The sequence below is a fragment of the Scardinius erythrophthalmus genome, assembly GCF_964197995.2.
Source record: "Scardinius erythrophthalmus genome assembly, chromosome: 20".
Taxonomy (NCBI): Eukaryota; Metazoa; Chordata; class Actinopteri; order Cypriniformes; family Leuciscidae; genus Scardinius; species Scardinius erythrophthalmus.
In genome coordinates, this window is record NC_138240.1 from 27,127,928 (window position 1) to 27,144,452 (window position 16,525).

At 36.1% G+C, this 16,525-nt stretch overlaps 1 protein-coding gene across 2 annotated transcripts in view; it reads right to left on the reverse strand.

Annotated features, from left to right (window-relative positions):
* pcsk5b (proprotein convertase subtilisin/kexin type 5b) overlaps positions 1 to 16,249 on the reverse strand; it is a 46,194-nt gene extending 29,945 nt beyond the window's left edge. Inside the window, exons 1-5 of one of the 2 annotated variants that reach the window (XM_081349390.1) lie at positions 15,615 to 16,249; positions 13,839 to 13,943; positions 12,339 to 12,482; positions 9,013 to 9,156; positions 6,336 to 6,412 (exon numbers count right to left, since the gene is read on the reverse strand). In XM_081349390.1, coding sequence (XP_081205516.1) covers positions 6,336 to 6,412; positions 9,013 to 9,156; positions 12,339 to 12,482; positions 13,839 to 13,943; positions 15,615 to 15,785 — 641 coding nt within the window. In that variant the 5' untranslated portion in view covers positions 15,786 to 16,249. The remainder of the gene's footprint in view (positions 1 to 6,335; positions 6,413 to 9,012; positions 9,157 to 12,338; positions 12,483 to 13,838; positions 13,944 to 15,614) is intronic. The other variant, XM_081349391.1, reaches the window with a different exon arrangement.
* Between the last annotated feature and the right edge of the window lie 276 nt (positions 16,250 to 16,525).

A 16,525-nucleotide genomic window follows, 5' to 3' on the forward strand; every position in this document is an offset into this window, starting at 1 on the left:
AAGGCTGCAGAAATTTGATCAAAAATACAATACAACAGTAATATTGTGAAATATTTGTACAATTTAAAGTAACTGTTTTACTCATGTGATGCCAGAGCTGAATTTTCAGCATCATTACTCCAGTCTTCAGTCACATGATCCTTCAGAAATCATTCTGATGTGCTGATTTGCTGCTCAAGAAACATTTCTGACTATCATCAATATTAAAAACAGTTCATATTTTTTGTGGCAACCATGATTCCTTTCTTTTTCGGGATTCTTTTATGATTAGAAAGATCAAAAGAACAGCATTTATTTGAAACAAAAATCTTTTGTAACATTATAAATGTCTCTACTGTCACTTTTGATCAATTTAATGCTTCCTTGCTGAATAAAATAAACAATTCCTTTATTTATAAAAAAAAAAAAACATATCCCTAACTTTTGAACGGTAGTGTATAAAGACATTAAAAAACACAATGATGTCAAAATTGGAGTTTTATGGATTTTAGACCATCTATACACTATATCTGTACACTACTACTAGACACTAACAAAATTAGCCTACAGTATATAACATACAAAACAAATGTAATTCACAGGGATGAGCAATGTATGTTGAATAAAATGTTCTCTAGACTGAAACTTCCTCTCCCCCTAAATTATAAATACCAACTGCCTGCGACTTGCAATAGGAAGAAGCAAATCATGGTTTATGACTGTAATGTAAACTAAAGGCTATTGGCAAAGATAGAAAAAACCTTCAATACATTTCGCCCCAACTTTATGTTTCCATCCATAGAGTCAGTTATACATACATAATGTGTATCCTTGCATTACTTACTTTAAAAGCCTCAATACTCATTGGAGCCAGGTATCTAGCTATAAATGTCAACAGTTTAACTAACTTTAACTACCTTGCTTAACAACATTATTCAAGAATTTACAGAAAAAATTAATTTCTCTCAAACAGTTTTTGAACAAGCAGCGTTGTAGCTACTACCAAACCTGTGACTCTTTTATTTTTATTTGTAATTAAACATTTGAAATTTAGAGGGATTTATTAGAGCGTGCAGACAAAGTGGCTTTTTATGTTTGCTAGAGATTGTTAGTAAATCATCAGAGCGAATTATTCATATGACTTTGAGCATAGCAAATAATTTATTCTATAAATGTTTCTATTACTACATGCTTATCTTCTCATTAAAAACTGCATCCACCTCAATCAAACATACATTTTTTTAATGCACATTATTCAGTATCTCAAAATTCACACAAAAATACGTAGATTAATTGTTTTTTAATGCCATGCCATCATCTTTGGCTGTTTTCATGCTGGAAACCAGAAGTTTTTCCTTAAAAATAAATGTAAATGTAAATTTTTAATGTCACAATCCAATCAAATATGTGCATATATGGGAGGCTTTTTTCCTGATAGTAAATATGCAATATGTAGATGGAACAAGGCCATTGTTGCTCTGCCAAGACAATAGTTGACCTGAAAAATAAAGCTGCCAAAAAGAGAAACCATTTATGCCAACTATTGGATCTCTTTTTGATAAATTTCAGTTGCATATCACCCTTCATATCTGGCTATATATAACATGTTAAACAGCCTATAAACCACTCTCACACATTTTTTTTTTTTTTTTGCCATTTTGGGAGGCTAAAAATGTACATATGTGGCTCCAACAACCAAATGCATTTACACTTATCCAGTTTCATTTGGAATGAGTTGGAGCGTATTTGGTCTTTTCTCAATAAGATAGCTATATATCGATCAGAGAAAATGCATAAAGTGACAAGGTGTAAACAGGCCCTATATTAGATCAGAGAACACGGTCATAAAATAACAGTAGCCTCAAACACCTGCTGCCGCTTGTGCCATTAATGTTAGCCAAACAACAAAAGACCAGGAGAAAAATCACTCGCTGCTCTCGACAGAATAACTTGAGTAGCTTTAATAAGAATCAAAATATATTTAATTCATGCAGTGAGTGTCTATATATTGTTTTATTACATTTGTTTATTACCTTTCTTACTTGAATGCTATTACATCAACTGTATCAGAAAAAAAGTATCTTATCTCTAATATGTTGTTATCTTTAATATTAAAGATAAAATAATTAAATAAAAAGGAGCGAAACGCCGAATTGTCAAAACCCTGCTACGTGACACTAAGTCACATCTGCTAGCAGAATACATGTCAATGAGAAAACCAGAAACACACACCACACCTGAACAGAGCATTCCAGCATTTTCAGAACCGCACAAGGCACTGAAACGTTTCCTACAAACCCAAAGAACAAAAAACTGCTAACCGTATTATATGTAATACATAAACCCATAAAGCATATAGAAAATACACAATCACACACACACACTAAGGAAGTGCTGCACATTTGACATACAGCTTAAAGGCCAGACTGGGTCAATAAACTGCAGTTCCACTGAAAGTCTAGTGCAAAGCCCATTTTCATCTGTGAGATATATGAACTTGCACTATTTACAATACACCCTCAGTTTGGAGCTCAAAAGTCCAGCGTCAGTCAGAACGACCTCCAGCGGTGAAGCTCACGGCCAAAACCCACCGCAGGGAAATAAAGACTCACATTACACAAACTATCAGCGGAGGAACCAACACAAAACATTCCAGCACATAAAAGATCAACAGCTTGTGTAGGATAGACGCCAAACAACAGGGGAACTGAATAAACCAAAAATACAAAATGACCAGTACAGTATATTTATTTTAGTATGAAGGGAGAAGGGGGCATAAAGGAAAAATATTTTTGAAAATGGTCACAGCCATTATTCAGCAACATAAAAGAGACCCATATTTTATTTCTTCTTTGAGCAAGGAAGCTCTCAAAGGCTCTAACTTAATAAATAATAATATTGTTGTTATTATTATTACCTTATATATTAAATTATTAAGAATCATATTTATTCAATTATTATTCAATAAGAAATTAGAAATTGTTTTAAAAAATATATATTTTTAATTATCTTATATTAAATTATTATTAAATCAGAAATAAGAGAATAAAACACATTTTTATTTTTAAAGCTTTTATTAGATACAAACCCTATTACCTCTTATTATTATTAGTGTTAATTACTACTACTACCACTAATATTATTACGGTATTTATTATTCCATTGTTTGTTAAATAAATTAGGGGGAAACTTTTTTTTATTCTTTAAAAACATTTTTTTTTTTTAAATGGTCTGGGCAATGTAAATGTGCCTTATGACCTACAGCAGTACTCAGACGTTAACCAATCATAAAAGAGTTCAATTGCATATGTAACTCTTTAAAGCTACAGTAGCAAAAACAGCCTTTTTAATTCACGCTAAGAAGTTATATAAAACTGAATGTTGATTATTGCAAATAATCTCGCCTAACTATGAACAGACGTTAAGGAAAAGATGTCGTGCTGCGAAAGTAGAATATGCCTCATTCAAAGGAGTTAACTGCCAAATAGTTATGTTGTCTATACTTCCTGTCTGGGTGAGAACTTTTGAACTTTCTGTGCTGGAATCCTCACGGAGACAGAAGAAGCTGCTACAGGAGGTGGATGGTATTCTATACATCGTGTCTATACATGCAGACCTAAACCTCCCTTCTCTGGTCTCCAACACACACTTCCTCCTGACAGCAGTGACGGCTTCAAACACTCCTCTCTTCCTCGGGCCACGGAAATACTTCTAATGGGGCTTCTAAATGTGTAAACTAAGAGGAGGAATAGTTGTGCTAAACGCTCCTGCATACGTGCACTCACATGCAGAGACCTCCAGATGGGGGATTGAGGAGCATTTCTGTAATACAGCATTCAGCGGTGGCTGATATAGTCAAGAGTCACTACTCTATTGTACATAGGAATAAGTATTACATTTCAGCACATAACTCGTCTCACACTGTTTGAGTTACGGGCATGAATTCTACCTCAGGTGTGATATCGCTTTCTTAAGACTATAATAAAGGGGGGGAAATAGACTTAGACTGGAGGAGGGACATAGAGAATTGAGGTGGACTTAAATATTTGACCATTTACAAAAACCTGTTTTTGTATTACAGAAATAACAATGTGATATTTGCATTACTGTAACGTGAATTGGTTGGTGGGATATGTGCCGTTTGTAAATGAAAATGGTCCAAAAAAATGGTCCTTTACATAAAATTATTATTATCGTTAGCTAAAAATATAAAAAACTGAACTCAAGAGCTGAAATATTAGATGAAAAACTAATATTGACAAATAGCTGATATAATTTTAAGTTGAAGCACTAAAAAAACTAACCTAACCTTAAAAAAAAAAAAAAATGACTTCAAATATTCATAAAAACAGGGTTCCCACATCTTGGTTAACTTCAAATTCAAGGACCTTTCAATGACTTAATGTGGGGCCACATTTCAAGTGAGAGCAAGGTTACATTGTGTTAGCTTGTAAGATACATTGTTACAGTTTTCATGTGTCAAACAACTACGCAAAAAAGCTTTTTTTTTGCATTTATTTTTGGCCATATGACAGAGATCTGATATTCTATTTGTCGTAATTTCTGTTATGCATAAAACTGTAGAGTATTCGTTAAATCCTATACCCGCACGTGAACGTTATGGCAATGTACAACACAAAGTACCTCACGCGGGAAACACTTAACGTAAATGCGCATAACTAACGCAAGTCAAGCAAGCTAGTATGTATAGGTCATGAAGTGTTGGCGAAATAATACATTAGCGGACCGGAGAGAATAATATGGATTTTTTTCCAGAAAACTTCTAGCACAAAATAAATTCAAACATTTTCAAGGACCTGTATCCATGTATGTTAATTTTCAAAAACTTTCCAGGGCCTTGATTTTTTTTTTTTTTTTTCAGATTCACAAACTTTCAAGGATTTCAAGGACCCATTTGGGAACCCTGTATAATATAGCTATAAATAAATAATACTTAAAACACTGCACAAAACATAAATTTCTTTCTTTTAACAGTGAAATATGACCCAGGCATGTTCTTAGAAATTCACTATGAAACATAGTGCAGAAGTCATAAACATTATAGAAATTATGATGATGCTTTTTTGTATTTTTACACAAAAAAGAAAAGGCAGCTCATTCTATGGAAAAGAGCTTTGTGAACATTCTTCAAAATTTATTCTTTGTGCTCCTAGAAAGAAGGAACAGCATAAAATCAGGAATGAGTGAGTAAATGATTGTCAGTTGTGGTTGAACTACCTAGGGGTGCGTTTAGCCAACTTATGGTCGCAAGTTCTGTCATTATCAACATAGTTCAAAGAGTTGGTGTTTCCCGAAACTATAGTTCCAATGAATATTCCCAAAGAGTATCGTAATGTTGTGTGGTTGAAACGACAGCTTTTGACCTGTGATTAGAAGCGTAGTTTCTTGTTTTTATGACATGTGAACTTAATCCTTATCTGGAGCGAAATAAGCAAGCTGACATTCAGTACAATTTATATCTTCCATTTCTAAAATATAAAAATTTTATTTGCATCTTATTGGCCTGGTTCCACAGACAGGGCTTAGATTAAGCCTTAGTTCAATTAGGACATTTAAGTAGCTTTTATAAACTCAAACAGATCAACATAAAGACGTATAAATTATTACTCCAGTAATTTGCGACAATACGGTTATGGGAAACAGTCATGACTAGCTAGTTGATTTCTTTAATAGTGTATCGTACAATGGTATAAGAAGCGAGTTTCGTCGTTATTCGGGAAGCACCACCCAGAACGGTATTCTATCATCAGTTGCAGACTCTGGAGCTCCAAGCAGAAACAGCAACACCACAGAGGACTAGAGCCCAGGCCAAGCTTTCTGTCTGAACGGTCCAAGAAAGCTGTAGAGCCATCTGGCACAGGCTCACACACACTGGTAGAGTGAGTGGCAGCCACAAAAACACATGGGGGTCTCCACCCACTCACCAAACACACCCATATACACATGCAACAAACCAAATATCAACATTCACCAAACACCTCAAAATACACACGGATCTTGAGCCAACATTTCCACTCACGCACATAATCTCTCAAAGAATGCTAATTACAAAAATAACTTTTCGCCAAACACGCTTACTTGCACACACAAGCCAAGCGCCATATTTACTCATACACCTATGAAACCCTTAGGCACACAAAAAGCGAACTCCAAAAACCCACATTCACCAAACAAACTTGCCAAACACTCTTACTAGCGCACAGATCAGAAGCCAAATACCCACATTCGCACACACCACAGAGAGGGACTGTACAAACAAAGCCTTTCCAGGGATTTAATGACCTGAAATGCACAAAGTATTGAGCGTGTGCATGTGTAATGAACTTCATTCTTACTTGTTCTCATTACTGGCATCATATCGGGGCATGGGATCCATGTCATTACCGTTCACGTCATAACTGGCCTCATTATCCTACAAACAGATCAAAAGCAACAAAAAGACACATGAGAACATATTCAAATGTGGATTTGTCCGTCCATTATGTTCATGCACCAGTTAGGACACACAAAACATGCTAATATTGAACAAAAAAAAAAACACATAATTTTTGTGTCTCCTTTATAGAGTAAAGAGGACATGTACTTCTAGGACAGAGCTTATATAAACACAAAAACAACAGTCATAATACAAACAGACTCAATTGTTTTCCTCAATGGGGAAAAATCCAATAGTTCAGGGGCCTGTTTCAGAAAGGAGGTTAAGTGAAAACTCTGAGTATGTTAACCCTGAAATGAGGGAAACTCTGAGTTTTCTGTTTCAGAATGGGAGGTATGTTAAACCTGAGAAAGCAAAGTCAAGCCCATTTCTGAAAGAGAGGTAACTTAAACTCAGAGTCAGTTACCATGGCAACTTACTCTGTGAACCTAACCTGGTCGGGAGCAGGTTTTCTTCGGTAAACCCAGAGTTTCTATTGGTCTCCTCGCCTTTTTTAAAGAGGAAGTAGTGTTTAAACACCTTATTCATTCTTTCAGTACATTTTTATTAATAAAATTTATCTTTTATTAATAAATAAAATATTGCTATTTTTACTGCAGTTTTTTTCTATTTTTTTTTTAATAAGATGAAGTCTATATAACTCCTTAACTGGCAACTGAAAACACAGTAGTAGATTAGAGTTACATAATGTAGTTCTAAACAAATTCTACCGAATTAAACTGTGGCATTTACTGGAAATCACTGAACTGTTCATCTGTGCAACAGAAGTTGCTGGACCGTCCTCTTACTGTTCTTCCACACTCTGGGGGCGCGGGGAGAGATAAGAATACCCGTTTATACTTAGATTTAAACTTAGATTCTATAGGCTACTCCACATAAAAATGTGAAAAAATGTGAATGTGTAGATTGTTTGATGTGTAGACACATAATATTAACATTACCTCTGTAGCTCTGGCAGCAGAAACTCTTTATCCCCATGTGATGAGCATTTGGTTGAGTGCACTTTATAACACTATTTGTCATAATTTCTGGTGTATTGATAGGCTACTTACAACTGCCTGGGGTTCTGTTGGGACAGGAGGCTCCAAAAGACAGATATTACCATCAGAATCTATTGGGACCAACAAAAATCCTAACTCAAAGTAAAATATATGGAAATATAAAAAATAGCCTATATAAAAAATAACACATATGTAAACCCATTTTATGAAGGCCCTTGGATCTTTGGGAGTGACTGGCTCTGAAGTCCGTCCAGGAATTCCCTCAGCCAAAAATGCTGCTGCACTGCTAGACACTGGATGCTATTTAGTTATTTAATATGTCAAATGTAAAGTCAGGTAGCCTACACCCATGATATGCTCAAGCCTTACTTGATTGAATTATGGTTTTATATTTAATTTTCAGCTGCTGCCATGTTCTTTTAATGCCTGCAGGATTGCACCTACATGAAAATTAAAATTAGGTTGAATAACATACTGTTCTTCCAGTTTCACCTCTGATATTATAACAGTTGGGTAAGTTACTTGTATTACTAACTACAAATGACATCTTCAACAGTGTAATTAGATTAATGTAATAATGACAATCTTTAGAAAGCATTGATTTACTTATTACTAATTATCATATCAACCTCAACCACTTGAACAATACAAGGAGAGACAAGAAACAGCACTTTTAATGCTTTCAAATAAACAATATACAATTGCATGAATTATTTATGAGAATTAAATAAATATGAGGTTACATTAAAAATATACCTTTTAAAAATGTATGTTAAATATACAGAATTGTTCTATAGTCTAATGCAATTACATCAGATTTTACTTTAAATTACAGAAGAATTAAGAGTAATCCCTTTAATTAAATTACAGTATTAATGTTCTAACACTGTAAAATTACAGTAATAATGTTCGCACTGGTGAGAAATATGAAGACCCTTTTTTTGTCTGGCGCTGTTGATTGGTGACTCATAATATCTGTGCTCCATTGATAATGGCTTTTAGTTGTGGTGCACGCGCTAAACTCAGAGTAGGTCAACTCAGAGTTGATTGAACTAACTCAATTCAGCTGTTCTGTAACCGAAAACTCAGAGTTTCCCATCTCAGGTTAAGTCAACTTAGAGTTCAAGTTTTAACTCAGAGTTGGTTGAACCTCCTTTCTGAAACAGGCCCCAGATGAGCCGAGAGAAACATTATTCAAAAAAAATGAATGTGATTTTTTTTTTATATGGAGAAGTATCAATAAAAATATCTCTATGAAATTAAAATGGATTGTTTACGTCAAAACCGTAACCAAGGCGTTCACACAGAACATATTTTCAAAATTGACTTAAAAAAGCTATTCACAATCCCTACAAGCAAAACTATTTTTATTTCCAAGATTATATTCTAACTGGCTGAATTAAACACATATGTAATGAGGTCATGTGACAACAATTTAGAATGTTTTTATATGCACTATTCTCACTTTCAACTGTTACTATTAGGAAACAATAGCAACCACTATTCAGTGTGCAGAGAATGCAATATGCAAGAATTCCATTCAGAACAGCCGTACGTACACAGAGATACACTTACATAGTTCTGTATGAGATCTGGGTGGTTCCTCTCGATGCCGTCATCCAGAATGGTAACCACCACATCCTTCCCAGTGTAGCCTCTCTTCCATGCGCCCACGATATTCATGTCAGACTGACAGTTATGGATGTTATCATTACAGTGCTGCATAGACACAGATAAATGAGAACGTGAATTTTTTAATTAGGTGAGGAGTTGCATAGTGTATGCTTACGTTAACGTTTGAAAGTTTGGGGTCAGTACGATTTTTTTTAAAGAAATTAATACTTTTATTCAGCAAGGATGCATCAAAGGTACCAGTAAAGACATTTATAAAGTTACAAAAGATTTCTATATCAAGTAAATGCTGTTCTTTTGATAGCATCCTGACAAAAAAAAATGCATCACGGTTTCCACACACAAAAAAATTAAGCAATAAATTAAGAAAATAAATTACATTTTAAAATATACTCAAATAGATAAGTATTTTTGATCAAATAAATGCAGCCTTGGTAAGCATAAGAAAATTTATAATAAAGATTAAAAACCTCAAACTTATAGAGTATAGAAAGTGTTTGAGGATTGCCTTAATTTAGTGCTTGTAAATTAAGCATGAGGCTTTTCAATATTATTATAGATTTTTTTTAAAAAGCACAGGTTGGATTCAAACCCATGTGTTTGAAGCATGCATGCTAAATACAATGTCACAGCCGGAATAAAATCCAAGCTATTTTTGGAAAATCAAGCATGTGGTTACCAAGCATGTGGTAAAAAGCAAACATTATTTTTAAAACGTATCTTTGTAAATTACTGCATCTTTTCCTTGCGTATCTCAGACACTGTAATTACATGCGTCACATGGAACCAAATGTACACTTTCATTGGGCCTAGAGTTGGAATTAGACCCCATACTGGAAAAAGTCAAATTTATTTGCTCCCAAAGTACAACTTGCGGGTCAACAAGAGAAACCCGAGCCAAATGGATGCATTCAGGTCAAAGTATTAATGTTATCTGAGCCATATTAACCATTGACAGAGCTGTAACAAACCCATTAGAGAACAAACGCTTAGTTCACTCTCGCCGTTTCAGTCTAAGCTATAAATACGATCGTAGACAGAAAGTGATGACAACAGATGCAATGTGTGCTACCCATCAAGGTTTCGGTAGCACCCAAAGTGCAACCTTTGGTACATTCTGGTAAATCTAAATGGCTGTTTATCATGCAAAATGTTTATGTTTATGTGCAACCCACTGACTCTCGTGAGCTGAGGAACATGACAGCTACTAAAGGGTTAGTTCACCCAAAAATTCTGTCATTAATTACTCTCCCTCATGTTGTTCCAAACCAGTAAGACTTTCGTTCATCTTCGGAACCCAAATGAAGATCTTTTTGAGCTTTGTGACCCTCCATGGACCGCTATGCAACTACCTTTTGGTCGCTTTAGTTAAAAATTTCTGAAGAGACTCTGTCACTTTATATGATGAACAGATTGATATTAGTCTTTTAATCACAATTAAACATTGATCAGCTAACATAAACAGAAGCTCAACCGAATCTGCTTGACGCGACGAGAACAAACCTCTTGTGGAAGCTTAAATATGTTGTGTAACATGAAAATTAACCTCATTGGAAGAAGAAGCTCAAACGTGCTGCGTAACACGAGAATGAACCTCATTGGAAGAAGAAGCTCAAACGTGCTGCGTAACACGAGAATGAACCTCATTGGTTCTTGCTGAATCTCAAACGTGCTGCGTAACACGAGAATGAACCTCATTGGTTCTTGCTGAATCTCAAACGTGCTGCGTAACACGAGAATGAACCTCATTGGTTCTTGCTGAAGCTCAAACGTGCTGCGTAACACGAGAATGAACCTCATTGGTTCTTGCTGAAGCTCAAACGTGCTGCGTAACACGAGAATGAACCTCATTGGTTCTTGCAGAAGCTCAAACGTGCTGCGTAACACGAGAATAAACCTCATTGGTTCTTGCAGAAGCTCAAACGTGTTGCGTAACACGAGAATAAACCTCATTGGTTCTTGCAGAAGCTCAAACGTGCTGTGTAACATGAGAATGAACCTCATTGGTTCTTGCTGAAGCTCAAACGTGCTGTGTAACATGAGAATGAACCTCATTGGTTCTTGCTGAAGCTCAAACGTGCTGTGTAACACGAGAACGAACCTCATTGGTTCTTGCAGAAGCTCAAACGTGCTGTGTAACACGAGAACGAACCTCATTGGTTCTCGCACGATAAGCAAACATGCTTAAGCTTCCATTCCAAGCCTAAATTCAATCTGTTTATCATACAAAGCGATCGAGAATTTTGGACTAAACCGTTCAATTCATATGGACTAGTTTTACGAAATGATAGTTGCGTAGCAGTCAACAAAGGGACAGAAAGCTCTCAGATTTCATCAAAAATATCTTCATCGGTGTTCTAAAAAAAGAACGAAAGTCTTACGTGTTTGGAACGACATGATTTTTGGGTGAACTATCCCTTTAAAACAAGAGCCTGTTTATACAATTACCTCACAGAAATTGTCTCAGCTAGAAGTTATGTTAGAGCTTACACTGAAAAGTTCAATGTATCTCTCTGGGTGGTTTTCACATGTAGAAACTCGGCTAATCTGGTGTGACAGGCATCGTTTCCTTTGAACGTTCAAACTGACAAATTAGTTTTAGTTAAAAACACCAAAGGTTTACAACCTGCCATTACGATTTAGCTAAAAGACGTCTTCAGCAACAGAAGATTGGCTTGGTTTGGCCCTTAACTAAACACAACATTGTCTTTAATGAAAGCATTCGCAACACATTTGAATTCTGTAATGGGCAGTATTGCAGACTTCAACAGAATATTCAGCAGCAAATAACATAGGACGTGACTTGAATTTATCGGTCAGGATTTTAAGTTAGTCTAGGCTTTGAATGGACAATAATATCATAATATAATAGTCTTCATCCCAAAGTTTCAAACTCAAAGAGTTTTACCTTGCTGCTATTAGAAGGAATCATATGTATTGTGAAATAAGCTTCACAAATAAATTGCACAGAATAAACCCCCCTGTCCCTGTGCCTTTTCTTACATCAGCAGAAAAGAAAAGTTGTTTCTAAGGCAAAAAAACAAATAAAAAGTAAATACATTTTAATGAATAACAACATTTTTCCTTTCAGAATGAGATGTGCTTGATGAATCATTCACTGTAAGACCTTGGATAAGCACTTGACTTGAACAATTATTTTGCAGTAGACTGGGAAATGATACAAACCATGGCAATGATCAAGACTTCGCCAGTGTTTTTCAACCTAACCAATTCACAAGAACGATTTACAACATGTTGAGAATACTCACTATGTACCACATACTGCTCCATTTAGCATCATTGAAGTAAATCGAGTTGGACTGGACCATACTGGATTGTACAGGACCAGGATATGAGGGTTTATAATCTCGCTTTATTCTCCTCTTCACAACCTGCTGTTGCACCCATTCCACCTGAGAAAGAATGAGAAGAAATCCTTTAGGAACTGACAAACACCAACATCATTTCACAACATCCCTGTAACAGTCTTCTGATTTAATGAAAGCCACTGGAATACAATCATGAGAAACATCCTATATAGTAACAGTGTAGTTGTTGTTTTGCATTGAAGTAATGAGAATTTTTTGAGGCTTACTTATGAAGAAAATGTCACAAAGCAAAAATTCTTAATAATGTAAAGTACCAACACTCTTCAAGCATTAAAATCATTTCTTAATTTTTCCTTTCGATATTGAGGTGAAATATGACCTCCTTTTGTTTTTCAAAAACGAATATTTTCAGCTCTGCTGAATAAAAAAAATTAACTTATTGCAAATAGTTATGAGACACAAATGTGACCCTGGATCACAAAATCAGTCACAAGTAGCACAGGTATATTTGTGGCAATAGCCAAAAATGCATTGTATGGGTCAAAATTATCGATTTTTCTTTTCTACCAAAAATCATTAGGATATTAATTAAAGATCATGCTCCATTATAAATTTCCTACCGTAAATATATAGAACTTTTATTTTTGTGAGTGAATGCAGCACAATTGCGAACATAAATGGACAATTTTAAAGGCGATTTTCTCAATATTTCGATTTTTTTTTTTTTGCACCCTCAGATTCTAGATTTCCAAATGGTTGTATCTCTGCCAAATATTGTCCTTTCCTAACAATTAGGATTATTATTATACAATTAGCTTATTTTTCAGCTTTCAGATGATGTATAAATCTCAATTTCAAAAAATGGACCCATGGTTTTGTGGTCCAGGGTCACAAATGGTTTTTGAAATCAGTGATGTCAAACCTGAAGAGACAAGTCTTGACACACCATATTTCAATGAATACACAAATGTGAATGAGATTTGAAATCTACAAGGCAGAATTTTATTTATTTTTTTGTCTTTTTGTAATTTTTGGAGACTGGTACATTCTTGAACCCCTGGTCACAATTCACTTTCATTGTATGGAAAAGAGCAGCATGAACAAACGGCTAGGTATCTCCTTTTGTGTTCCACAAAAGAAAGACAATCAAATGTGTTTTGAACAACACTGTGTTCAAAACAGATTACAATTTACATTTTTGGATAATACGCAATACAAACCAACAGCGTGAGGTTTGCAATGTGTTAAACCAACTCTCCTTTTCAAGATTACTGAAGAATACACTAAGCGTTGTTTATGAGTGGAACCATTTAGTCGCTTTGCATTGTTGAGCAACAGTTGTTTGGAATACACTGAGTTCTAGTCATAGATGAGGAAGATCAGGAGTCCATATAGACCATAGAACACACAGGTGTGGGGTTGTCATAGTGACAGCCTGACCTTTGGCTCCATGGAGATGAAGCTGTGTGAGCCTCTGCTGAAAAGCGTCGACCTTTTTATCGTCCGGCTGTGGAAGAAATGGTAGTAGTCCTTCAGATCACCAATCTACAGGAACAACACAAAACTGCCATTTAGTGCATAGCAAATAAAGAAGCATGACATAAAAACTACAATAATCACAAAATATCAGGTAGCAAAGCAAGAACCCAAACACGCTGCTATACTTAGTAACTAAAAAGAGCAAATCGGGCAGGTACATCTAATATGTAACAATATCGGTATGAATAAAAGGCAAGAGCTACAGCAATATTCACCACAGACATGTTGAAACTGGCTTATGTCATTAATTATTTAGAATGTCATTGACTGAAAGATTGGTTACTCAAGAGGCTGTATCACTTTCCACTGAACAGATTCATTTGACAAGTGCGAAAACACCAGGCAGCCATGACACATTCTCCACAGACTACTGTACTCCATAGGGATACATAAGTCTGCCATAAAAAAACAATGAGTCTTGAAGCCAATGATAAGCCTTGCCAGTTTACAGTCAGTCAAATGGGCTTATGAAGCAATTGCTTCAAAATTAACTTGATGTAGGGCAAATTTCTGAGTTCATTAATAGCATCTTATACTTTCTTTTATTTCACAAACACATAGGCTACAACTGGCTCCAAAGGCAAACTCACATTCCAGGATCCTATAGCAGATTCCCACAGGAGGGCATGATGAGTCTGATGAGTTGCAAAGTTCAGGAGTGTTTAAGCTTTCATAAGTAGTTACTTTGGATGTGACAACCTCGCAGTTGAGGAAGGAACTCTTAGCTGGCACAATAAGCACTGATGAACGATAAGATAGCACATTGTGAAATCAGAGATTGAACACGGTTGCTGTGAAATCTCTAGATGCATGGCAGATCTGAGATCTGGCATACGGGTTTGTTGCAGTAAAGAGCAAAGTTTAAGACTCCACCATAAACTTGCATTAACCTATTATTTATTTAAATGCACCAGCCATTTTTTTTACCATCAAAGTACTAACTGGATAACGAAATGTATTATTAAACTAAATTGTTGTGAAGACTTTTTCTTGCTTCCCGGAAAGAAGATGAAGCTGGAATGAGGCCAAGGCATTTTATGCCACATAATGCAGTTCTTGACTTCAACTAAACTTGGCTTGATAAATTAAAAACCAGACCTGACTGTAAACAGCTGAATTATGTATACATTTAACTACCAAGTATTTCACTTTATTAAAACATATGAAAGGTTTAAGGTGTAACACTTTCAGCCTTTGTAACATTTTCAGCATGTTACAGTGAACGTTACATGTCATGAATCCATTGAGTTTCTAACTTATTGTTTTAAAATACAGAAGTAAACCTAAAAATGATTTTTAAAACAGTAGACAGATACAAGATAGTAAATCCAAGCAGTAAAGTTTCAAAAACACCTGTTGTTGTTGGGAGTCAGTCAGTAGAGACCTGTTTGTTCACTGGATTTTACTCTGAAAACTGGGTATTATTGGGCTAAAAACTAGTCTTCATGCACATCCATGAAGATTAAAATCTATAAAACATAAATTCAGCTTTCTCAACTATCACAACACAACATGTAAAACTCTGTGAAACTTGTGTAAAGGCTTCCTGCCTTGACGTGTGAACTTCAATCAAAACGATAAGACACTTGAACTGATGGGAAACAGCATTGGACAGCAAATACGATGAAATAACACACGTGAGATGCTTCAAAACATCTTTGTGCAGGACACACGTACCTGGCCCAGGTTTCTATACCCATATTTATTGGCGATATGCTCTGCTTGCTCAGGTCCGCCGGCTATCCGAACAGCCCAGTGGTTGGTGTAAATCCGAGCTTTGCACGGAGAAGACGAGAAAAAAACCAAGCACAGCGAAACCAAGACGCACGGGAGGCTGTTCAAAACCATCTTTCGCCCTCTCTCTCTCGCCTCGACTCTCCCCAGCACCCCCGGTTCAGGAAAACAACCAAACTTCGTCTCGCCGTTCAGTGGGGATTCTCATAGAAGTGTCGCTTGAGCTCCACATATACTCAACAGAGGCTGAGCGCAGGATTTAAACTGGATACGAGCCTCCGAACGCTTCAGCCTGCAGCGCATCGGCCGCACACACTCCGACGCCACGGAGAGAGAGAGAGAGAGAGACAAGAGTCTGTTTGCACAGCTTTGGCTTGATTTGTTCTCTCTAGACAGTGCCGTTACTTCTGCCTTTTTTTGTAAAGTGGAGATATGGTTCTAGCGCCTCCCTCAAATAACTACAGAGAGAGTCGGGAGAGTAAGGACAACGAGCCGTGTGGGGTTACCGTGGCTCCGCAGGGTCTTAAAGACACACCGCGTTCCATCAGCACAGATCCGGCTGCGTTGTGACATTTCCCAGATACCTCTGTGAAGATGATGACAAATTATACAGTTTTTGGTTTGTCTGTATATTAATGGCCAGAAATGTAGTTTTATGACAAGTATTACATTTATTAGTTTGTTCCAGTCTTCAAATTTGACTGGCCATGGACTGGGGTGCTTAAATTTAATATAACAGCACTGGGTTGTTTCACTATTGATTCACAAATTCTGCGACCCAATTCAGAGGCTGCATCCTTCGAAGGGCACATTTGACGGCCAATTGCGTCACCGAGGTGCGACAAATATCACGT